The sequence below is a fragment of the Phodopus roborovskii genome, unplaced genomic scaffold (assembly GCF_943737965.1).
Source record: "Phodopus roborovskii unplaced genomic scaffold, PHOROB, whole genome shotgun sequence".
In the NCBI taxonomy this organism is placed as follows: Eukaryota; Metazoa; Chordata; class Mammalia; order Rodentia; family Cricetidae; genus Phodopus; species Phodopus roborovskii.
The window spans coordinates 69,281,123-69,306,748 of record NW_026126418.1 but is presented as its reverse complement, the minus strand read 5'-3'; the positions used below and the strand labels follow the sequence as shown (position 1 = coordinate 69,306,748).

General features: G+C 50.6%; 1 protein-coding gene across 1 annotated transcript; it reads right to left on the bottom strand.

The window, feature by feature from the left end:
• Positions 1-539: 539 nt before the first annotated feature.
• On the bottom strand, positions 540-25,377 carry Olfm1 (olfactomedin 1). Its single transcript, XM_051184965.1, is given in 8 exon segments — positions 540-2,224; positions 8,539-8,645; positions 16,196-16,415; positions 18,379-18,534; positions 22,859-23,008; positions 24,919-25,096; positions 25,098-25,174; positions 25,176-25,377. Coding segments are annotated over 8 exon segments (1,620 nt in total). The 5' UTR covers positions 25,233-25,377; the 3' UTR covers positions 540-1,549.
• Positions 25,378-25,626: the final 249 nt, after the last annotated feature.

The following is a 25,626-nucleotide window of genomic DNA, read 5'->3' as shown; positions in this document are numbered from 1 at the left end:
GCAGGGAAAATTCCTCTATGACATCACTTCTCTGGCTGGTGTTACATTCCAGGGTATTCTAGAAAGGCTCTTGGCCTGGGGCTGTGATTTGTCCTACAAGAACTTCAGGACTTTCTTAGATACAGGGCTCTACCTTAGTATCCTAGGACATTACCAGCATGTTGAGCTCTTTGGAATTGCAAAGATATGCACATATAGGGGTCCCACGGAGGACTGGCACCTTCTACCTAGGTCTGTGGTAACCCTTGGTGAAAGGCTGGGCTGGAAGTGGGGTAGGTTCACCTTCACTGACTTAGCATCATCGGTGTCTCAGCTGGTAAGCACCAGTGGCACTGGGGCTGTCTCACTTGGGTGCTTGCTCCAGGAAAGGAAAATAGGCGAGGGGTGGGAGCGCCTGGGACAGCTAAGGCAGGGGAAACTCCAAGCCTTTTCTGTCTTTGGGGACAGAGTAGGAGGTTGGAGTTCACCACCTAGAAGGCGGCTGTGAAGATGCTGTATGTCTATCACATCTCTCTTGTCACAAATAATCAGCAAGCAAGGAGGTCTCCTAATACCTTTATTGTTCCTCAGATAACTGAACAGTACAAAGTTGCCCTTTTTGACTTTTTTTTTTTTTTTCTTAAAAAACAACCCTTTCCACACTTGGCTGCCCTTGGGGAGTTCCTTCCTGTTGGAAACTGAAGTTTCCCAAGATGCATCCTTCCCACCCATGGTTACACAATTCAGATAACTTGACAAGAAGAGAATTCCACTGGGTTACTATCAACATGAACTTGACTATGTCTCCTATAAGGGCAAACACTGTTTTTTTCTTTTTAGAAACAGAAACCATCCATTTATCAATCCAAACTACGGCATCGCATGACAACATTCATTGCATAAATTGAACACACGAAGTTACCACCTTAGGGGAAACAGACAGACACCTCACGACCTAGCTACAGGGTACGCAAGTTCAACAACGTGGGCACAGCAACTTCACTCTACGTACACCCACCATCGCTTTGGGAAAGTACTAGACACAGGTCCATGAGCTACCGGGAGTCTCAGCACAGTTAATCTAAGAGACAACAACACAGTCAAGAAAAAGGCAGCTGCGATACGTGTGGGCTGAAGCAGCCTACACCGAGCGCCGTGGGTGCTGGGGGGCTCCGGGGTGGGGGAACGGCCATCACATCATCGCGCTGATCACGACCTAAGGAAATGTCCATGCAATCCTAACAGTGGGTTGTTCTTGGGTGAGGGGGACCAACAGTCATCGCCTTTGCTTCTTTGAGTTATTTGACCAGAGAGGGATGGGGGTGGGATGGGGACAGCCAGGGAGGCTTGGGCTGCAGTTCCATCCACGAACATGGCGGTTTCTTCAGAAATCTGTGGCCCACCTGCATGAGTAGGAGGAACACAGAGGTGACACCATCCCTCGGCGTCAGAATCACGTTGATTTCTCAAAATCAGGACTGTTAGTATTCTTGGAATCATTTTGGCAGCTGCTTCATGGAAATGTCCTCTGGATGAGGACTTGGACCCTGGGCTTCTGGGAAAGCAGGAGCTACAACTCATCAGAGCGGATGACATGAAAGAGGGTGACATTGTAGAGGGTCTGATGGCCGTTGTTCCAGGCATACAGCGCGCGATCCTTGGGGTTGTAGTCCAGCATGGAGATGTGGGAATATTTGTTCTGGAAGGGGATGTCAATGTACTCATAGGTCGAGGCGTTGGTCTGGTAAGCATAGTGGACCTTGGTTCCCCCTGAGTAGCCATTAGTAACGTAGAGGGTCCCGCAGATGATGAAGGCTTCACCGGCACTGCGCTTGGGGTAGCTGGTGTTCCATGTCTGCAGGATCTGCAGTGAGACAGGATCCAGCTTGCTGATGACAATGTTGCCAGCATTCTGGTTTGTGGCATAGACGGCCCAGAGCCCATTCTCGTCCACCATGAGGTCGATGTCTGAGTGGCCACCCCAGGCATAGTGGTACATGTTGTTGTAGCCAGCATAGTCCAGGCTGCGTGTCTTCAGGATCGTCTCTGTCTTCAGGTCAAACCTGATGATAATGTGACTCTGGAATTTGTTGAAATAGATGGAGCCATTGTAGACCACCTGGCCCGTGCCAGACCAAGGGTGCGGGAGACGGTGAGAGGTAAAATTGTCGGTGTTCATAAAGTCCACCATGGACTTGTACTCACGGACGAAGCGGTTGTTGTGATAACCATCCATGTACCAAACCTGTGGGGAAAGCAGACCTCATTAGTGTCCCACAGCAGGAGGGTGTGGGAACTTAAAACAGAAGGATCTGGAAGAGCTGTCAAGACTGTAGAGTTTTCTAGCTACCTCCAAGAACACTGGGCTCCTGCCTGGTCCCCACTCAGATCTATTTTCTGAACTCCTGGGAAGGGAAGGGCACTGTGGTGGGATACATGTAGGGACAGACAGTCAGGCTCTTCGAAGTCTCACACATCCTCAGTCCATAGCCAGTCTACACATTACAGCAGTGGTTGGTATGGGGAACCCCACTAGGTCCCCAGATGAAGCCCTCTCTGGCACCATGTTCTAGGATAGTGGTCACATCTGTTTGCTCACTGTTGGATCCTAGCCAAAGGCTTGGGAGCGTCATCAAAGCAGGGACCGAGTGCTGGAGTCAGCTGTGCAAAGGGTACAGCTGCTAAGTGGATGCTCACACACTGGGGAGCGTCTGTCTGCAATGACAACTGGCTCTCAAGGTCACTGGGAAGGGCCACCTTCCAGTGCAATAATGGGGCACTGACTGAGTCTTCTTCCCTCCACCAGGCTGTCACTGAAGTGCAGTCTGAGTCATCAGGGGTGAGGTGTGCAGGGAAAGGTAATTAACTGGGGCTTTGGTTTGTTGAGGGGGGTGGCAACAGCATATTCCCTAATCTGGGGAAAACACTTTCCAGACTAGGAAGTGGGCCTCACAGCTGTGAAAATCAAGTAATAAATAGCTGAGGCTTAAGTTTGAAGGGTTACAAAGGAAGTGATATCCGATGACTCTGCGTGCCAGTTGACCTGAGAACCATCTATACTTGGAACAAAAACCTTCAGTCATTTTGAAGCAATTTCATAGCAAATGAGGAGGGGGTGGGGCTAGAAGAGGAGACCTGGCAGCAGTATCTGCCTGGCATTAAGACAGCTGCTTTATCCACAGATCTCTGGGAAAGCTGAGCAGGGATTAGAGCTGCAGCAGCTCTCAGGCTTGGCATGACGTTTTTGAAAAAAAAAAAAAAGAAAAGAAAAGAAAAAGGAAAAAAGAAAAAGAAAAATGTATTCCTGAGACATCCTTTCAGATGTTGGGAAGCAGATATGCCTTTTGTTTTTAATCAGATTAAAAACAACAGCAGGGTCTTGTTTGAAGTTATTATCCCCAGTCTCTCTCAGAACATCCCTCAATGATATGGGCCATAGATTAGAATGGAGAGGAGTATTGGAGGGTCAGGACACATACAGATAACCTCTTGGTCTCTCTTGGGAAAGCTGCCCACCTACTGTGCACTCATTGGACTGCCTCATGGGCCAGGGAGTTCTCCATCTCTTTGCAGCTTCTGCTGGAACCATCTTTAGTGCTTTGGAGTGAGCCCTCCATGGTGGGAAGCTAGCGATTGGTTTCTGTGATTCTTGGGACTAGTGTGTAACAAGATGGCATTAATTTCTAAAGATTTTCAAATGGTCTCTTCTCTCATGCAATGGCAAATCAGACTCAGCACTCTCTGAAAACACAGATTAGGATGTATCAGGAGAGTGGGCTCCAGAGGCTGAATATTCAACCACAGGCTAGGGAGGCTGCTTGGACATGGCACCATTCTGTGGAGGAGAGTGCTACATGATTCAAAGTCCAGAGAGCCTTGTGGGAAGGAGCCCCATTTCCCAGGGCCTGCTCCTCCCCTCAGCACTGTGACCTCCCAGTCTGAAATGTCTTCTGTCCCTTGGGCCGGTGCTGCTGTCCCTGGGAAGTGACCCCTGTGACAGTTGCTGGTTCTCATGTCCTCCGGAAGGACCAATGGTCTTTTCTAACTAGACTCAGGGATGCCCAGCTAGAGGCGGAAAGCAGAGTAGAAGGTGATGCCTACACAATTGCAGGGCTTTATTTGGAGGACACGAGTGGCATCATGCACTATTAACCCTCACATGAGCCCAGGCAGGTGGAGCTACCTTTGAGGAAGATGGCCAGTTAGTAAATAGAGGGGACCAGTGAAAGAAAAGCCACCCCCACTTTCACTTTTCTGGTCCTGATTTCTGTCTCTCAATAGCTGACCCTGAGAACTTTGACATAACTGACCAGAACACCTGCAAAAGAGAAACACACACTCCTTTTTCTAAGTAACTTCACAAGTCAGACTGTTAAAAACAGTCTATGAAACACGCCTCAAGTCCAATCCTATGGTGCCCTAAATATGAGCATGGATTCCTTTGGCCCATGTTCTATCTCTCATCACCTTCTTCCAGCTGCATACTAGACCTCTAAAAAGTCTGCTCATTAGGAAATGAACTCTGGATAAGAAAGAGGAGTATGCCTATATCCTAGCATCCAAACTTAGTTATAGATTTAGTAGTTTCCAAGTCCCCCAAATCATACCTGTAGCTGCTGCCCAGGCATTCTGGGGTGTCCTTCTAACATCTGTGCTTGATTCAGAATGCATCTTATATTTCTGCTTCCATCAATTAACCTGCTAACTTTGCAACTGTCTCACTTATTCTGTCATTCTCTTCTTGGGTGGATGTCAATGGGCTGGTTGCCTGTGGAGAGATCTCCGAGGCTTACAGGGCTCCTTCAACGGTCCTGAACATGACACTGCTAGTTTCAGTATTTTCAGGCAGAGAACTGAAGCCAGGGAGGTCTGCTCAACTGTACTAAGTTCAGTTGCTTTTCAGTGAGGAGGGTGGCCAGGGTAGAGCTGTCAGGGCCTCTGCCCAGCATCTTAAATGCAGCTGAGGTGATAGGTGATGCTATTTAAGGGCCTTTTTTCCCCCAATAACTTTAGTTAGCTCTTCTTTCTGGTTTGGCAAGCTTTTGACAAATGTCCTCCTGAAACTGCTAACATCAAGGAATTCAGTCTTGGAAAAGATGTTCTGAAGGGAGCTGTTAGTGAAGGGGTGGAGAGAGCCTCAGTGGGAGGCTAGGAGGAAGTGGCAGGATGCCAGCCGCCCCAGGAATGTCCCAGTAAGTACGCCCACTGAGAAGGAATTAGAAGAGATGTCTAAGCTGCCAGCAGACAGAGCTGCAGGCACCAGCGTATCTGCATAATCTAAAGTACTCTGGATAATCCCACCCTCTGTTCTAAGGATCATCTGCTGGCTTTGATGCTGTTTAGATGAAGTGAAAGGGCCTTGAAGCACAGAGCTAAGTGAGGGTTTGAGTAATATGCCATCCCCCTGAACATGAACCTCCTGGGGGTGGTAGGAGCAAGGTGTAAGCCTCCTCTCTGATGCCTTGTGTAAGCTAGATTGGACTTCTGAGGTGGGGGACCAGTAAGAAGCAGAAAGAGGGGGTGGGGTGGGTGTGACATGGCCCTGTCAGGGTGTCCCAATCCAAGTAGAATCCAGAATGGAATCTTTGGAACTCTGGGGAGGGGGGCCTGGAGGTGTGGTAGCGTGGTAGGGACTTAAGTATCCATGCACAAGATGGGAGATACAGCCGGTTCCTACCAAGTTTCCTGCTTCTACTGCTGTTGAAAAGGGCCTGGCCTCTGTTGGGGGCTGCAGGTCTGTGGCAAATACACAGGTAGCTCACTGCTGAGGGAGCTTTCTTAGCACTGCACCTGTACACAGTTAGTGCTTGGTAGACAGAGAGAGGAAGGCCCATGCAAAGGTATCCCAAGCTGATTGTGTTCAAATAGCTTACTCAGAAGCAATGCGGACAGAGCTGGCTTAGCACAGTCCTCACTAATGAGGGGCTCTGCAGCTTCCAGAGGCCTCCTCATGGGTCCCATGCCATTATCCCCTTGGCATCAACCCATTCCTTTCCTTTCACAGAACCCTCCGCAGGGACCTGCTCTAAAGCCAACATCAATCTCTCTCTCTCTCTCTCTCTCTCTCTCTCTCTCTCTCTCTCTCTCTCTCTCTCTCTCTGTGTGTGTGTGTGTGTGTGTGTGTGTGTGGCGAGTTATTGGTCTCCTGTGTGTATGTGATCAAAAGTGAATGGGAGACTGGAAGAAGCAAAACAAAACAAACACTGCTGGTGTTGATCAATGGTAGGACGAGGCGACGTGTCACTTAGGCTGGATACATGGGCCACTGTGGGGAGCGCGTGGTTCTGAATGGCTGGAGCTCAAAGTGCCCAGAGCAGCACCCAATACTGTGAGTCTGCTCCCAGCCAGTGTCCTGCCCCTTCCTTGCTGTCAGCCCTCTCAAAGGCCCCTCCCTCCTCCTTTTAGCCATGATGTCTGCCACCAGAGTCTCCTCTCCTGGAAGGCAGTCATGAAGCAGAAAATAGATACCTAATTGTCACGAGCACCCATGGGTATTCTGAGAGCTTTGTGAGCCTACACCCTTGCTATGCCTTGTACCCTAGAGGCCGAGGCACATATATGATGTCAGAAGGCTGTAGACTTGGGCTCCTCTTTTGATCTTGACTAGCCTGTGTGGGGTTGATGGTGGGTTTCCTACTCTGTGCTGTGGGGAGAGGTCCTTTATGGGTGGCGTCAGGAGCCTCAGTCCAAAATCTCACAGGTTCAGTGACACCAGGGACCAGCCTCTGAGGACCATAGACAGGACAAGGCCCACTTGAGTGAGTGGTATTCACATTCACACAGAAGCCTGGAAGGAGGCTGTGAGGCTGGAAACTATACAGAGAACATAGTGTGTGTGTGTGGGGGGGGGGGAGTGGGGACACAGGTGTATCATCCTTTACATCCAGAGCTGGTAACTAGATACCATGTGTTTGGGACAGAGCCTGTCATGCTGAACTGGGCTTCCTAAGTACCTCCTGTCTTGGCTGTTTCTTTCTTCCCATACTGCCATTATTATCCACATCTGTAGTGAGGGGGTAGGCTTTTCTGATTGGATGTGGGTACTTGCATAAACTAAGTGTCCTAGTTAGTGTTAATTGTCAACTAGACCTAACCTAGAATTACCTGAATAAAGATTCTCAGTTGAATAATTGTCTTTATTAGGTTGACCTATGGTCATGCTCGGAAGGGACTGTCTTGATTGCCTTAACTGGTAGGAGGGATCATCCCATTGTAGGCAGCAAGCACTACCCCCTGTGTAAGTGGTCCTGAGCTTGTCAGAAGGTTAGCTGAGCATAAACCATCAATTAGCATCCTCCATAGGTCCTGCTGTAGTATCTTGACTATGGGTGAGTTCCTTTGTCAGAGGTAAGGCTTTGAGAACTAGCAAACAGGTCTACCTCCAGGTTCCTGCTTGAGTTCCTGCCCTACGTCCCCTAATGATGAATGTGACCTGAAAGTGGAACATAAAATCAACCCTTTCCTCCCTAATGTTGAGAAACTATGTTGCTATCATGGTCCATCCGGAAAACAGTGTGAAAACAACCTATGCCCATGCATCCCTGACTCTATTATATCTTGGGGGCAGCCCAGCCAGACCTTCAGTCTCTAAAATGGACATATCTGGAGGGTTTTTTGCCCACCCCAGATGCCTCTTGTTTCTAGTACTACACAGTATTGCTATAGAGGTGTGAGTCTCTCTTGCCCTGCCTGCCACAGAGAGGAGAGATGTGGTAAGGCTTCAGGATCTCAGATTTCAGGCTCCTTTTTCTGGGCCGAGGGAGGAGCTTCCAGTTTTCCTTCTGTCTACCATCCTGCAAACCTCCCTCCAGGGAGAAGCTCCTGGCCCCCAGGAGGCTCATTCTGGCTGCAGTGATTAGACAGCATCAAAGGACCTGATTCACAGAAGCACAGCTTCCCTTCCAGCTCGGTTAGAGCTTCCTGAAGACCCCAGAAGACTGCTCCTTACAGGCCTCCTCTATCAAGGGAGCCTCTGACTCCCAATGCCCAGGTCCCCAGGAAGGAGAAGTAGGCAAAAAAAAAAAAAAAAAAAAAAAAAAAATGGGTGTCTGGTTCATTTATTTTTCTTTTCTGAGGTTTGCCTGGGGGAAAACACCCAGGAAAAAGGAACTCAGCCTCTTCTCAAATCAAAAAGGAACACAGAGCTTCTATCAGCCATGAAAGGATGGCAAATGAGTACAAATCAGCTGTCATTAAAACAAAAAAGGCCTAATAGATTCTATCCCCGAAGCAGAGGCAGTGATGGGAACCGCCCAGAGTGGCCAGCACAGGAGAGGCCTGAGCACCGACTCAGCCACTGGGCAGAGCCACTGTTGCTTCCATGGCTACTACCACCATCCTCAAATGGACAGACAGCCCCTCCATCCCACTGTCTGTCCCTTGTGTTCGCACAGGGGCCTCTACCATTTTTCCTGGGAAGAAGCCCTTGTAAGATTCCCACTCTACCCAGTCCATAGTCGCAGATGCTGTCTGACTGGGAAGTACACATGCTGGCACTAGGGTGAGGGATAAAGACCAGGCCTTTTAAGTCCTTTAAGAGCTCCAGGGACACTTACTTACCCTGTTATCACCTTCTGGGGCCAGTGGGTCTGTCATCCAGGACCCGAACCTTGAGCCAGAAGTCTTTACAGTCACTGGGTCACTTATGCCCGTCAGCTTCCCGCAGGCTGGAACAGAGTGCACATAAGTCAGGACTGACAGATGACTGAGAGCCTTGGACCCCTTCCCCAATGGCACACCTGGGATTGGGGGGGGGAGCTTCATCCTCTTCTCCTCCAGATCTGGAGCCTAGCAATCCATAATGTCACTTACACAAGTCCCACCCGTGGCCCAGAGGAGCCACCTCTTCCTGTAGAGAGAGCAACTGGGACCAGCATGGGGCAGGGCATAGCATAGCAGTGAATGGCTGTCCTCCTGGCAGCAAAAGGCAGGGCAGCCCCAACAACAAGTGAGGGCTGGCCACAGAGAGGCTCAGTATTCTCTGGGAAGTGGGGCGAAAGAGCTCAGTTCTCTATGGCTGCTGGAATAATGCACTTAGCCAGCATGGCAGACAGCAGGAGGGAATTTAGGCTCTATGGAAGACACTGGACCCAGGTAGATTCACCTTTCAAAACAGAAAGAATCCTAGCAGCCCATAATAGCACCCCATACTGTGGGAGCACCTTCCTGTGCATGTGTCTGTTCTCCCTTGTGCATGTGTCTGTCTTGGAACCACTCCCCTGTTGGAGGCAGGTGGAGGCTTGCTGTTGTCCTGCTATGTGTGTGTGTGGGAGTATCTGTGGGTGTTTCGTGCTCTCAAGAGGAGCAGCCCCTGGCCGGAGGGCTGGGGTTTGAGCATCATGCTCTATGGGATATTGAATGTGACCTCTATAGTCCTCCTACCTCACAGATGGCCAGAGATGACCTCAGAGCCACAATTCGGTCATTCAGGAGTGGCTAAGGCTGTGACCCAGCATTCCTGCCTTAGCTGGCAGCTCTCTTGCCAGCTCTCAACCTCCAGATTGAGCCTGATATGCAGGACTCCTCCTTTCCATCCCACTAGGTCAGACTTGAGTGTGACCACCCCCCCTCCCCAAGTCTATAAGATACCCCCAAGGGCCACATTAGCATACATACACAGTGTCTGCAAAGTTCAGAGAAGATCCAGGTGCTTAGGCGAGATTGTGAGAGACTTAACCTGAGACCACAGGGAGGCAGAGATAATCCTACATTGAGCAGGGCAGGTCAAGCCCAGGGGAAGGTGCAGCTCACCATGCTCTCACACTCAGCAGCATCTCCCCAAGCCTGAAATGGGGTGAGCATGTCCATGGTGGCATTGTACAAGACTGGCAAGATGAACTGCTTGGCTTGGCCCAGGAGCCAGCAGAGAGGGGCCTTGGACAGAGCGAGGCTCAGCGGGACTGACAACCCACTGCATGCAGAAGAAACATGCTCCAGGCCTGGACTCCCACCAATGCCCCAGTGCTGGAACTCCTGCCCAAAGGTACACCAACACTTTCTTTCGAGGCTTGAGGATCCATGGAGGCTGTGGGTGCAATGATCTGAGCGGCCCATTGCTGAACACATGCATGCCCGCTTGGCCTCTGTGTACACTGCCCTGCTCTGCCCAAGCCCTGGGTTTGGAGGGGGCACCAAGGAAAGGGAAAGAAAAAAGAAGGGCATTGGTGGAGGCCAAGGTTGACCAGTGTTGGCAGGAGCTGGAAGTGAGGATCCTGATGGGTTTGTAGAAAAATGTCCTTTTCATGAGTATCTGACCCAACAACAACAAAACAACAACAACAACACACACACAGCCCCCCCCACAGCCCTACACACACAGTCACACACACAAATTCTCTCTCTCTCTCTCTCCTCTCGCATATCTGCATGCTTCTGAGGTTTGAATGAGTTCACTGTGGGCTGCCCGTAGAGGCCAGGCAGGGGAAGCCAGATGCCCAAGCTGGACTCCACCCCTCACTCCCGCTTTTTCTTTGCTCCTGTTGACTTGGGGGTGGGTGCTCAGTTGCCAGGAGACAACAGCTCCCTCCAAAATGGGTGAGAACAGAAAGAAACCAGCAGAAGCCAACCCCTTTGCGAGTTCTCTTTCCAGACCCCATTCTGCCATCCAAACCCAGCATCCACAGAGCCACTGGTCCCTGTAATTTCTCATGGAAGGTCTCCCACCACCGATCCTAGAGATGCAATCTATGAGCTTTCTGGAGGCTAAGGTCCAAAGGAATCAGCATGCACAAGTGTCAAGACTGGAGATTCATGTGGAAGACATCCTTACCACCCAATGGCATGCTCTGCTTGAGGCCAACATATGACTTAGCCACACACTGGACTTTTCTGAGATGCCAACTCACACTAGATCTGTCCTAAATCCACTGGACAGATTCTTCCTGTGTATCACCTGAATATGACACAGTTTCAGGGAGATGCCCAGGCCAGCTTGGATGCCTAGCTCTGGTCCTAGCTTTCCCTGCCTCCATGGCCATTCTAGAACAGCATTCCAACTTCCCACTGAGCTTCTAGGGCTGGGCCCAGACACATGCCTGGAACCTAAAGATGTCATCATCCCATCCATCTCAGTGACCTCAGCCGAACCACACATTTACTGGGGTTGCCAACAGAAGCACCTGGGGCTTGCTGCTCTAGGTAAGAAGTCTTCTCCATTCACTCTACTTCCTCATAAACAAAAGAAGGACTTAGCTACTTCCTCATAAACAAATGAAGGACTTAGCTCTCTGAAGAGCCTCTTCAATACATCAGTTCACCAGCTGAGAAGTGCTGGGGTCAGTAGGGTGAGCCTCTGGGGAGTGAAGCCCACCCTTCATGCTACCCATGTTTGTTTCAGTTACCACTAAGCAGGCACTATGTCACTAACTAGGCAAACTAGCATAGATGCACAACTCAGGCCTTCCAGAAATATGCATAGATTGTCCAGTCTGTCCTCTGTGAGCTCGGATGGGGAATGTGCAGAAAACAGTACATTGCTCTCAGCCAGGTTAGGGGGCAGCTTTGGACAAGCCAACCACACTCTACCCAATGCCTAATGGTCTTTTTTTTTTTTTTTTTTTAAATCTCAGAAGGTGACAGGAGATCTATGTTTGAGTTCTACCAGAAGGCTGCCCAGCAGGTCCAGCCTGCCAGCCACACCCAGCCCTCCTCTGGTGTGTTTCCTTGGTGCATATGCATAGTCACCAGTGCAATCAACCTTTCAATGCTTCAAGGCTGGCTGAGAGGGTAGGGAGGCCACTGTGTCTCCTGATCTCTAGGCTGCTGGGGCGGGCATAGCTCCCAGGGCCCATGGGGCTGGAGGCTGCCTGCCCTCCTTAAGTCAGGGAGTTATTTTTAGTTCTCTGTCCACACTAGTCTGCCAAGACCTCTCCAACTGACAGTATTTAAAAGTCCATGGCAGAGGCTTGATGATATGTTGGCACACCCAGTTCTAGAAAGTGTCCCTCTCCAGTCACACATTCAGGGTATATGTGGGGGTGGTAGAAAGCTCTGGGACCTCAGGAAGAGGCCTGCAGGAAGGATGATGCCCAGTTGGGAGGGTATTGGAATGGAGAAGCTTGGTCAAGCTGGAAGCTAGACAAGTGCCCCATGTATATTCTTGGGAGGACGCCAGGCTGAGAGGAGCCCAGAATATCTCAAAGCTCAAGTCAGGGAGAGTATCTCTGGGAGGCAGAACTCGGTAAGAAGGACCACGGCCTCAAACAAGCTTTGGCCTTGGCCTCCATTCTCAGTGTTTAGCCCTGAAACTAGACAAGAGCTATGTGGAAAGAAGTCTGTAGGCTTGGAACAAGACCCAAGACACAGATGAAAGAGCCCTGATGCAGATCCAGATTTGGATCCAAAGCCCACAGCAGGCCTGTGGACATCATCCTAGAGTCATCCTTCCTCTCTTGCCCAGGCCTCTAGAGGACCACTTTTTAGAAGAAATGGAGGAGGCAGGTCTGGCCTAGTAGGTGTTGTCAGCTGCGGGACTCCTACGCTCTGTTCCCTTAGGCTTCCATTGCTAAATCACCCTTAACTCTCTCACATGTGAGTGATCACAGCTCTGTGAGCCACTAGCCCCATTGCCCTGCTAGTGAAGGCCAGCCTCCATGGTGGGGGTGGGGGTGTGGGGGACTCTGGCATCTCAATTGTTAGGGAGGTGTCTTTTGATTTCCTTGAAGAGTCTGTAGAGCTCACAGCACAGCGCAGCATGGCAAGCCAGTGTACCCTACCAGGGCAGGAGCCTGCCCTTAGAATCCTACTAGTGTGAACACTGCATGGACAGCTCATCTGGCTGGCAGGTAAGTGGGAGGACAAGATTTACTAAGACATGTCCTCAAAAGAGCAAAAAACCACACTTTTCCCCTTGATTGGCCCTAGCTATCTGGGGCCTCCCAACCCACCTGCAGAAAGGAAACAAACAAAAACCTCCTCCAAGGAGCCCTTGGCATCAGTGCCAGGATGGCATGATAGGGATGCCACTTCAGCCACCTAATTAATCTTCAATGGCAATGGTGACCAAGGACACCTGCAGTGCCAGTACAAACTAAGTCTGGGGAGGGAGTGGCTCCATTGAGCAGCTTGTGCTGGGGTCCGGTTCTAGCCTTACTTAGGCTGGCTTCTGGGATCTGATCTTGCAGCATCCTCTTAGGGGACACCAGGGTTCTGTGTAACACTGTCTCTCTCCTGCCAGGGAACAAAACTTATTCCAGGGGATGGCACTTTCCAGAAAAGGCCCAAGACATGCCTAAGCTCAGTCCAGAAGGAAGACATTTCAAATTCTAGGTCCTGGCTGGGACACTTGGAAAAGCATGGTGCCTCATCAAGATGAACCAGAAACAACTGTAACTCTGGTCCTTGAATTGTGTTTTCTACGTGTGTGCAGGCCAGGAATTTAGGAGGGTTCTGATAAGAGATTTTGAGAGATGCAGGGACCCCTTAGCTCCCTCACTCCCCCATGAATGCAACCAAGGACCTGCAGAGGCAATACACCAAGGAGCCTGGGGTGTGAGGGCTGAAGAACTAACACTCAGCTATTGAGCTTCCACACATGCAGAGTCCCACCCACTGCTGTCCAGACAGAGACCAAATCCTAATCCTGGGCATTGTCATCCTGTCAGTGGGCTGCTGGGAAGGCTGGGGGAAGATGATTCTCTGCAAGGCTGAATTAAGCAGCCACCACGTTTTAATCTTTAGGCTCTTGGGCTGAATGAAGGTGTGGGACAGATGCTAAACCTATCTATAGACCATCTGCCACCTATTTCTGTCAGCTGTTTATCTACTCACCCATCACCCAGTCATTGACCAATCCTCTACCTGTCTATCCATCTACCATCAACTATACCTCCCTCTGTCCCTCTATCCTTCCACTTATTATCCCCCCACCCCCATTTGTCTGTCTACCCACCTGCTTACTTATCTATCATAGTCCCAGCTCCTCTGAGCAGGGCAGTGCAGAGTTGGTGGCATGAACAATACATGCAAATTCTCATGGTGACCTTAGGGCCCAAGGACCCTGTACCTTGTCTTGCAAAGCAGGGGACACTGCAATGGAAGATGGCAGAAGCCTGGAAAAGGCACCTGCTGTTGACTGGCTTGCTACATTTGTTATTTTATTGTTTGGCATCCTAGGGTTGCCCAGACTGGGGTTTAGAACCCACTGTCCCAACCCTAGCTAGTGTTTCACTTCAAGTACATGCTTACTGAAGCCCCTCTTAGGAAAGAATTACATGCTCAGGTCACCCTGCTGGTGCACACAGGGTGGCACTACCAGGCCTCATTCTTTCTTCATTCGCATATCACATGTGTCTTAGCAGCCCAAGGGCAGCCACGTGAAAGCCCCAAGATCCTAGCCATAAGGTACATTCATGCAGCTGCTAAAAATAGGCCAAGAACAGATGGGAATTCTGGCTTGGCTGGGATAACCTGGAGAGCCGTGTGGGCTCCCCCACCCCCTCCCTTAGGTCCATTAGCTTAGAAGCCTTGGTCATGTCCCACCACGGTCTCCATCCAGATTCTCTTGGTTTCTCCTAGGTAAGACACCCTTCCTGATTACCTGGCAGGGGAAACATTGGCAGGGGATTTAACCCAGGCTCTAGGCTCTTCAGATACCAGGAAGATCCCTAAGTGCTTGGCTGGGAAGGCTGGTAGAGAGGCCATGATGGGAACCCAAGGAAAGACTGGCGGGGACTCATAGCACATTTCTTAGCCCAGCACTGTAGGCACTTCCAGAGGGCATGTGCAGGCAGTGGAGGGGGCTGTCATCCAGTGCCATTCGTGGGTTGACTAAGGCTACCAGTCCCTGCCACAATTGGCCTGGGTTTTGTGAGGCATAAAAGCAAAGAATATAAATGGGAGGTGATTCCCTGGTGGCCCTGTGAATGTCTCTTCAAAAAAATTAGTTCCCAGCACCCTCCATAGTTTCCTGGCTCAGCAGGTCTGGGAGCGCAAAACTTTACACTGTTGTTGGGGGCAAACATGGTGCAGTCGCTGGGACTCGCCTGGAAGCCAGGAGACTAGACAGGAGACTAGCTGTCTAGTGTTAGTGTCTCCTAACACCAGTAATTTGCACTCATGTGTTGGTCTGTGCAGGTGTACTTGTGCATGTATGAGCTTCTCTGGAGGCCAGAAGCCAACTTCAGCTATTATTTCTTAGGAGTCGGCCACCTTGACAGTGTCTCTCACCATCTTATTTCCCAAGTAAGATATATTGGTTGACTAGCAAGTCCTGTTTCCCCTCCCTTGTGCTAGGGTTATTTTTACATGAATTCTGAGTATTGAACTCAGGTCTTGTGTTTGCTCTGGAAGTATTTAACCAATGGAACCATTTGTTTGCCCCATTCCAAGGCTTTTGAAAGGTATTTGTTCTTTGTGATGTTTTAAATTTGTAAGGCATGGATGAAGAGAGACAGAGTCAGAGCATCAGATGGAGCCCAAAGTCACCCTAATAAGTACATGGTATAAAAACCAATGAATTGGTCAGGCTCTGTGGAGGAATGCCAAAGCTGGGGTCAGGACATGAAACGTACCATTTAAAAATGGCCCCAAATGTCCAACAAGTACAGTTTGGCCAAAGCTGCAAACTAGGTAATCAGTCAGGCATGAGAACCCAGATGACCCCTACCTTAGGGAACATGATTCTGAGAGGGAAGCCACCTTGCTCATCAGTTCATTCCACCCAGGCCGCTGAAGGTCCCCAGTTATTCTGTCTAAAACTTGCTGCCACTATAACCCCTCTTTTTAGTTCCAACTAAACCTGATGCATTGCGTCAAGGTGTTTTATCAGCCCTCTTCTCAGCCTGGATGGAGATGTGTTTCCAGTCCTAGAAAGTTAACCTAAAAACACATGCATGAACCACACATGTGCATATTAAGCACTCACACCTGTGCACACACACATGCACCCATCTCACAGTACATGGCATCTAATATCTCTTTTTTGTTGTTTTGGGGTTTTTGTTTTTTGTTTTTTTGTTTTTTTGTTTTTTTTTACAAATGTGGATTCACTGGGGTCTAGAACTGGCTTTGATATGGGGCTTGCACATGGTTGATACCCTGGGGTGGGTGTTGCCTGTACTCCTTGATGCTCTCTTTGGGTGGCCCTACCCAAAAGCCCTGATGCAGCCATCACCTGCTGAAGTCAGAAAGGCAGTGTGGCTTCAGCACCACTCCCTACACCTGCGTGTGTGGCAGAGTCGGGCCAGGCAGTGCCACACCGGCAGGGTGCTGGGCCTACCTAGTTTTTGCATGCATGCACGGAGCCTTTCTTCAAGATTGGACACTCTGCTCTGAAGTTCATCGTAGTCATAGGCGCCAATTTCCTCTTGCAGCTCGTTAAGCACTGACGTCAGATTCTGGACCTCCTCCTTAAACTGCAATACCAATTTGGCATCGGCCTTGTACTCTTCCAACACAGGAATCAAAGGCCTAAGTTCATCCATTTTCGCTTTTATCGCCTGCAAGGTTAAAATAAGCTGGTTCAGTGCGATGCATGCAAGAACTTGAAATACCCTGCCTTGGCCTGGCTTCTCCCTATAAGAGGGAAGGTGTACACACTCCCATTTTAGTAATCCATCAGTTATCTGGTCCCAGTGAGTCAGGATAGCGTATTAAACAGTCCTCAGAACACCAACATATTTGGGAAAGCTCTTTATTTGTCAGTCGAGAATGCAACATCTTAAGGTTACATGCTTTAGGTCACATACACAAAGTTTGTGGTTCTTTTTTTTTTTTCTTTCTTTTTCAAAAAGTGCATTGACAAGGGTTCAAACTATTCATGGGATGCATCTAGAGTCGCATGCAAAAGGAGGATCCTGGTTGGATTCAAGGTTCCTTAGTGAAATGGTGCTAAGGATTGGAAAAGAATCGTAAAAATGCATGGTGCAAAAAGCTCTCTGGCTGTCTCATGGTTACATGGGGGGACTGCTTCTTCAGTCACTGGCGCATTGAAAAAACTCTTAAGTTAGCCCTGCAAGCAAGAAAATGAAACACCATTGAAAAGCTAGCTCACTAGCCTGCCTCAAACAGCCATTAAAAGACACATATTTGCATGGTCACTTAAGAAAAATCACACTTTAATGATAGTAAAACAAGTTCCTCAAATGGCGAAGGGCCTCCCTCAAGGTTTCTGCTGGATTCCCTTCATGCAGTGACTACAGTGTAAAAGGCAAGGGCTTTCTTTTGCTGTCCCAGAGTCTCAGAGTCCCCAACTTTGGAACTCAGAGGGTGCTCTGTGGATGACATGCTCCAAGGGGAGCTATCTCATGTCGCTGAAGACACCTCTGTCTTCACAGTCTGCTGAGAACAGGAGAGCAGATGCTGGCTAGGAGAGAATCAAGTAAGGTCAAGAATCTCTCTCCAAGGTTAAGTCATGATGGCACATCAGAAAAAGGGGCACAGTGTTCCCCTGCCTGGGACAAGAATCACTGGCTTATTTTGCCTCAATGGGATTCGTCTATTATTTTATTTATATTATAGATTTGTAACTTCATTAGCTTTCCATTTTGCCTACCTAATGTACTGCTTTTAAAAGGAGAATTAGTTCCTGCTTAGCGTAGGGAGTGCCTCAAAGGATAACATTAGCATAAAAGGGAGGACAGAAAGGGCTCAGCAGTTTCCAGCCAAGAGGCTGTGTAATTTGACCTGTTCATTTACATCTGGGCCTGATTCCTAATTAACATGCATGAACACCTTAATTAAGGTGGCAGATAATTCCCAGCCTAGTCCTAGTGGAGAGTCATGTATATATACATACTTGTACATATGTATATATAATTTCAGGTCAAAGGAACTGAGGTTTTAATGGCCAGGGTCATCTGCAGACGCAGAACACTTAACGCAGCTGCATCTACAGTGTGCCTTGTCACAGCTAAATTAGGTCAGAAGTGAAAAACTGCCCTGAGTGATGTGGGTCCAGAAATGGCTCTAATCAATTACGCTAATCCTTGGCTAATGTGATTTACCTGCAGCAGCTGTGGAATGCTGAGGGCCTCTAATGATACCCTGCCCAGCTAATATGCCTCAGCCAGAGGAGCAGGGGGCCTGGGACCCCTGTTTCCTCCTGGCTGATGAGGGAAGGAGAGAGGGGCCCAGTGTGTGATGAAGGGGCTGATGAAGCTCCAACCCCTTCAGTGGCCAGAGTGGGTGGTCTCTTTCCTTCCAGAGTGACACAGCTTTGCAAGGCAGAGAACAATCCTCAGCCACTACCTCTGTAGGGAAAGGGAAGCAGGAAGGGGGAATAAAATTTGACTTGGAGGAGGAGGGAGGAGAGGAAGAAGAGGAAGGGGTAAAAGAGAAAAAGGAGGAGGGCCTGGGGATGGGGAGAGAAGGGTGGAGGAGAAAAGGGAAGAGGGAGGACAGGGAAGAGGAAAGTGGGAGGAGGCAGGGGGAGGAGTAAAGCTCCAGGAGGGACACGCATACCTTGAACTGCCTGGCCAGATGTTGCTTATGGCTCTCCTCCACCTGCTTGAACTTGGACTCCAGTCCTTTCATTTGGTTCTCCATCTTCTCCACATATTGTAGGTCTCTCTGAGTCCGCCTGTCCAAGACTTCTATGGATTGAGACATGTTTTGCACCTGTCAAAAGGGTAACAGGTTCAAGGCAAGAGCTGCAGCAGATGCCAGGCAGTTTTATTTGTCTGCTCATCAGCTAGGCTGACCTTTCCCACAGCACCACCCTGGGAGCAGAAGTGGCCCAAGCATGATTTACCAGTTAATCATCAGCATCAGATCATTAGGACCAAGAACTCCCCAACCTCCGCAGATTGGCTGGGTAAACATTCCCTCTACTCTCTTCCAGCAGAACTCTGACACTAGGGCACACAGGTCAGGGCAGGAGCCTTGAGGTGCGCCAGGCACAGGGCTGGGGACCATTTCTCTCTGTGTTTAAGGGTGGAGCCTGTTTCTGTTCTGTTGGGTGAATGACTGACATCATTAGGTAAGTGCACATAGCAAGAGATGAACCAAGAACGATGCCAGGGCTGCCTAGGGTATAAATTCCCTTTCCCCAGAAGTCTCCTGAAGTGTCCTTGCTGACCGAGCTGGCGTTATAGTGTAGAATGAAGGGATAGGGAGCCGCTAGCTCTAGGCTCGCTGCCGAGCCTTTTCCCCACCGCACATACCATCCATCACCCCTCACAATATCATAGGCAGATGACTGCTCGGCAAACACGCACATTCAGAACGCAGAGTCAGGAATCAATCACCCAGCAAATGAAGAATCGCTGTTTTACATCCTTACGGGCATTGTTGAATGGAGTGTAGCCTCAAGATGGGACTCTATTATTCAGCACGTATTATTCAGCATGATTCCAGAGAGCGCCAAAGAGAAACAGTTTTGGTGCGGCCACCTGCCAGCACCATTTCATTTTCAGGAAACTGGCTATGGCTTATGTGAGAATGCATGTTCACCAGGGGCGAAGGGGGCAGGGAGCCAAGGTGCCGAGGATGCTGCAGTGGGTTGGGTCATTTCTCAGAATCTAATCCAATTACTAGCAAGGAAGGTGCCTTCTGAATGACAGGTCTTCTTGTTGATTTTTTTTTTCTTTCTGAATTTGAAAAAGATTCCCTTCTAGGAAAAAAGTCCTTGAGACAGAGACTTGGCTTCACTGCTCAGTGGTCAGAGTAGTGATGGCAAGGTTCCCATCTCCCACCACAAACCCTTCAGACCAGTAAGTGGGGTAAAATGGGAAGAGCGACAAGATGCCTTTTCACTGGCCAAAGGCCGGTATTGCCCGTCTCAGCACTTAAAACCATATGGGATTTTAGGACTTAAAGCGACACACACACTCACTTTCACATTTCAATGTGCAGCACAGCCGTGCATGGGGCTGGCTGCTCCTTCTCTTAGACACTCTAAGGGGAATGGAGCTGCTCTTGCTGGATGGCCTCTCCCATCGCTTGCTTTCCCTCTGAATGGCTGCAGTGTTTCTTCTGGGAAAAGATGTCAAGTTTGCTCTTGTTCATCCTTCAAACCCAGCCTAAATGCCACCGCCTCCAAAGAGGCTTCTGGGATAAGCTCAGACAAAGGGGACTCTGAACTACTTGGGAACAATACCACCTTATTGGAGGGTGAGGGTGGGAGCCTCATCCACACCTGAACCCAGAATAAGGACAGTCAGTGAAGGAAACCTCTGCTTAAAGCCTCTCTTCCTAGTCTCCTCCTTGGAGATATGAGACTGACAAGAACAAGGCTCAGATGTCAACCAGTCAAATAATGGGCGGGGCTTGGGGTGGGAAGGGCTCAGTCCAACACAAGCTTTCAGGAAGAGAGCCACAGTGTCCGTGGGAGATTTTTTTCCCCCCTACCAAGGACCAATGCTTCTAATGAATTTGAAAATGTAAACATTAGCCTTTACATTTGAAAAAAATCTTAAGAATGCCAAATAACTTGGTTGCTTAAATATGAACTAATTTCTGACTTCACTTTCTAGCCAACCACTCAGCTAAGTATTCCATAACAAAACATGGGTGACATCCATATTAACGCTCTGACAATACCTGCTTCCACATACCTCTTCTAGTTCCTAAAGTATCTCCAGAAGCCAACCAGCACATTCAAGGTCTCAAGGTCACAAGGTTGTAGGATGGTCTTAGTCACTGTGGCAGCAGTTGCCATGAAGTGGAGGGGACATGCACAACAGCCACACACCTGTCCCCATCTGGGAATGACTAATTGCTAGTGTTTATTATTTATCTCATTTGAGTGTCATAAAATCTGGGGAGGGGGGACAAACCATTCTGAGTCCTGCATGCTAACACAGATATTCCAGCTTGGGAGTTAAGAAATTTGGTTCTATCACACAGCCAGCTCAAGGTCTGGGGCTCCAAAGTATCAGAGGACAGAGCCCATCCTTATGCTCACCTCATCCCCTCCTCTGGCATCAGACCCTGGAGGAATTGCCCAGGCATGCCTCAGCAAGGACTCAAGCTGGACAAAGCCAGAACCTCTACGCCTAGGTCCCAGGACCTGACCTGCTGTGTCACCAAGTATTTCTAACACAAAGCCAGATGGTAGCAACACAGAATCAGCTCCAAGGTGCTCAGCTACCAGCAGCAGCAGGGACCCAAGGAATCCAGAGCTTCCTCTGCTACCACCCAAGATGGCAGGTGCTGTCTGTGCCAGGTCTGGCCCCGCCCCAAAGGAAGAGATAAAGCAAAGTAGAAGAGAAAGGAGGCATGTTGACCAGGCTCAGCCCCAGAGCACAAAGGCAGAGCAGGCTTGTTTCCGTAATGCTGGCAGGCACAGTAAATGAAAGGCCTCTCTTCCGGCTAGTGATCAGGCCCTCCCAAAATAGAGTCTACGTGGCGTGAAATGGGGCTTTAAATTTTTAAGCAGCAAAACTGTGGCCTGCATAGGCAGAGAGGAAAGCTGCGCGGCCTCATTCTCAGGGGCCTCTAGAGCTTTCTGGAACCATTTCCCAGCTCTGCCCTTCTCCCAGGGCCCCTTGACTTGGGCCTCAGGCCCCTCCCAGTGCCTCCCCTTTGCTATAGTTCTGAATAATTAAAGGCTCAATTAGGCTCCAGTCTAGTTTGGTGTAAATAAATGTCCATGGGATCTGTTAAATGTATTTTACTTGAACCCTTTTCAAATGATTTACTCTGGTGGCTAAAGGTGGCAAAATAGGCCAAGAAACCAACACACACTCTACCCCTTTAGGGTGAGTCAGCCCTACAGGCACCTTGATGGAAATAAGGTTCCGCATCTTTCCATGGGGACTGGCAGTAACTCGGGAGTCATCCCAATCCTCAGGCTGCTCCCTGCCTCAAGAGCTGAGTCCAGGAAAGGGAACTGCTCTGCCCAAGGAAGTGGGAGTCCTGCAATCATCCCAACTCCAGCTGGGGAGGTCAGGCCCTGGCTGGGGTTAACCTGGGCTACAAAGATACCCTGCCTTCCCCAGCTGAAGGGAAGCAAAGGTGATGTCTGTCCTCAGGGCCTGTGTTCATGTTACAAAGAACCCCTCACAGTGAGAACTTGAAAAGCCTAAGTCCAACCAGCAGGGTAAAGTCCCAGCTTTTCTGGTGTGTGTGTGTGTGTGTGTGTGTGTGTGTGTGTGTGTGTGTGAGAGAGAGAGAGAGAGAGAGAGAGAGAGAGAGGGACAGAGACAGAAAGATGACCTCACTGTCTCTGCGTGGGAAGGAGGCATCTTTTCTTGGGGGAAGGAGATGGGCAGGATGGAAAGGCCCCTCATCTACCCTTCTTATGGTAGCACTCCAGGGACTTATAGTAGTGAGGTTAGCTGCAAAATCTTGGGTCTCTGGGGGCAGCCTACAGGCACTCTTGATAAGAAAAAAAAGTCAAACAGGAAGATAGCTGGTTCAATGATTCAGACTAGTTCCCTTTACAACCAGCTACGTAGTCTGGGGACATCAATCTGAGGAGTGATCAATGTCACCAGCTCTACTCTGGTCTTGTGACAATCAAACAGAGTAAGACTGAAATTGTATACATAGATTACACACTACTGTCCTTGTGTTAGAAGCATCCATGGTGGGATTGAATTGCCAGGTGGGACCATTCACCAATGGAGCAGAGACATCCTCATGTAAAGCCTGTGTGTCAGGCACCTGGAGTCTGCTGTTTTCCTGGCAGCATTGCTGAGCCCTTTGGACCAGACCCTGGGCAATGCTCAGAAGAGAAATGGCGCAGGATGAAGGAGCCATGAATCTGCCCTCATCAAAAAGCTCTTTCATAGAGTTTTTCATGGAGCCCACGAGGGCTACCTTGTTCTTTTCCATTTTCCTATTCATGCAGTCTTCTGCCCACTCATTCATTCACAAATATTTAGGGCAGGGTCACACCAGGGGATGGCCTGGGGTGGGCCCTGCAGACTGGCCAACTCTCAGGCTGGCACACGACGTTCTGCATGTGTAAGTCCACACACACCCTGCACAGACTCACCTTCTCCAGTAGCTGCCTCAGCTGTTTTGTGCGGGCATCTCGTGAACACATGGTCTGCTGGGGGGCGACCACAGTGCAGATACACCTGCCTTCACTGTCCTGGGCAGAGCTGTACACCTGCCAGCTCTCCTCGGGGTTGGTGGGCAACACCTGGAGAGAGGTGGGTGGGGAAGGGGATGGAGAGAGAACAAGAGAATGAGAGAGAGAGTGAGAGAGGCTTGTGCCTGGGTGCCAAGGGCTGAAGTAGATCAGAGAGGCACAATGTCTTAAAAGTCCAAGTTCAGCCCTGGATGCTCAGAGTTTTGACATCTAACCAGATTAATGCTTGGGGAAGTGGGAGGGACTGTAGGGGCCATATAAGAAACCAAGTGGTTAAGGGCTCAGGGGATCAGACACCCTCTTCCCCTAGCTGGTACAGTAGAGCCTTGATCTTCTGTTTCCTAACACTTGGAGACAAGTACCATTGTTAACAGTTCCGGTCAGCATCTACGAACTGAGAGCAGCAATGGTCTAGTGCTGTGCTGTCTCCCCAAAAGCAGCTTGGCTAAGATGCTGCCCTTCCAACTCTATGCAGCTCCCACGAGCCATTTGGTGGATGTCAAGAAATATGTTGTGTAGGGGTCACCCCCTGAGGGTTTGCCCAAAGACCACCAAGGACCCAGAGCTGTGGGTGGCTAGGTTCACCTTGCAGGCCCTCTATACCACCCATGACCCTGACCTTCAGAGACACAGCAGGGGTAGTAGACACTGATGCTCCTGCACACACCCCCATGCCCTCCTGTCCTCCTGATACTGCAGCCTGCCCACTGTCTCCAAACCTTTCCCTGGCATCCTGCACTTCTCTGCTATTTTTAGACAGGAATGGGGAGGAAGGGAGAGAAGCTATGATAGTGATATACTTCATTTCATTCATCCAACCTCAGCAATAGAAATATATAAAGTCATTATCAGGCAAACGCATTTTGATTTTTTTTGGGGGGTTGGCTTTTGGGAACTCACTATGCTGGCCTTGAACTCACAGAGATCCACCTGCCTCTGTCTCTTGAGGACTTAAAGGTTTTCGACACCATGCTCTGCACTAGGAAAACTCGAAAGGTAGACCTTAACAAGAGTCATAGGTGTGTGTGTGTGTGGGGGGTGTCACAGCACTGAACCCTTGGGAGCAGAACTGGAGGAAAAACGAGACTTGTCCTTCACCTCTCCTTTCCACTTAGAAGGTTAGGCAGGGGACCCTTTCCAGTGGCCCCTCATTGAAGGTTGGTCTTAGCTCAGCCTGCTCCAGCCACCATGGAAGTCAGCTCTGCCCAGACCCTCCACCCCAAAGGTAGCCATCACTCCCCTCCCGAGGCTGTTGCTGACATGGAGATGCGATTTCCATTTCAGAGGCCAGTAGAGAGGGGTGGGTGAAGGCGCGCGCGGGTGGGAGGTGGGGGGGGGGAGAGCGGGGACCGGTCCCGCCCAGCTCCTCTCAACCTCCTCCTCTGGAGTGGACTCTTAGATCTTCGAGATGGGAAGAGAAGGGTGCCCTGGGATTTGGGAGGCTCAGATGAGACCACTGAGCTCTTATCTTCTGCCTGAGGCCCCACTCCGGGCTGGTCCAGTCCTCCTTTTACAAAGTAGGACGAGCTGAGTCCTGACTGGACCTAGCCCACAAAAGGCTTTAAGCAGCATCTCCACCCCTTACTTGCTGAGTGACCTTGGCTAAGTCCCCAAGTCCCTAGCTTCAGTTTCCTAAGCTTTGCAAGGAAAGACTTCCTAATATTAGTGAACGAAGACTCTGGACTTTTGAACCCCTCCCACCACCACCCGAGCAGGTGTCCTCAAGCCCCTCGAGGGACCCGGCGCAGGAAGCATCGCCCTGAGATGCTAGAGTGCGGGTGGCGGCCGCTAAAACTGGAGGCGCTGCTTAGCAGACGGTGGGCTCATGACCCCGGCCCCTGCTTCCCTCCCTCTCCGGGTGACCCCATCCTGTGCGGCACCGCTGGGCAAGCCCAGGGATCGTACCCAAGAGGAGGCAGGAGGGAGGAGGGGCCGCGAGGGCGCAAGGCGGGCTCACTTACGCCGGTGCTGCGGTCCAGCGTCCCGCCGCTTGCGGCCGAGAGCCGAGTGGTGTTGAGGCCCACCAGTGAGGGCAGTGTCTGGGACATCCAGTTGGTGATCATGGCCATGGTGCTTAGCACGACCCCGATCTTCAGCAGCGGCACCGACATCGCGCCTCGAGTGGCCTCCTGCGCCCGCGCCGGCGCTGGCTCCCGCTCTCCGGGCAGTCTCAGGCGGCGGGCACCACGGCGGGCAGGGGCGCCCGGCCGCGTCCCCGCGCCCCCTCCGCCCGCCGCCGCCCGCCCGTCTCCGCCACTCTGTGCGCCCTGGCCATCGCCGCGCCGCCCCGGCGCTGGGAGGTGACCAGGCGGCCCTGCCCGGAGCGCGCTGCCCACCCGCGCTGCCTGCCGCTACCGCGTCCCCGCGCGCTCCGCTGCCGAGAAGGGCCACTGGGTTCTGAGCGCGGCGCGGGCTGAGCGCGGGGGCCGCGGCCGGGAGGCGGGGACACGGCCGGGCGGCGGCCGACGCAATCTGCCCAGGAAATGGGTGGATTTTTCCTCCGAGCTCCGGCTCCCCGCCGCCCCCTGGCTGCAAGCAGAGAGGTCTGCAAACCCGCCGAAGAGTTAGGGTCACCCAGGAGGACAGACAAAACGCTGCCCCAAATCGTGAAAAAAAAATCTCCTAAAATCTCACATGGCACCCATCCACTGCCCTCTCTCGCCAGTTCT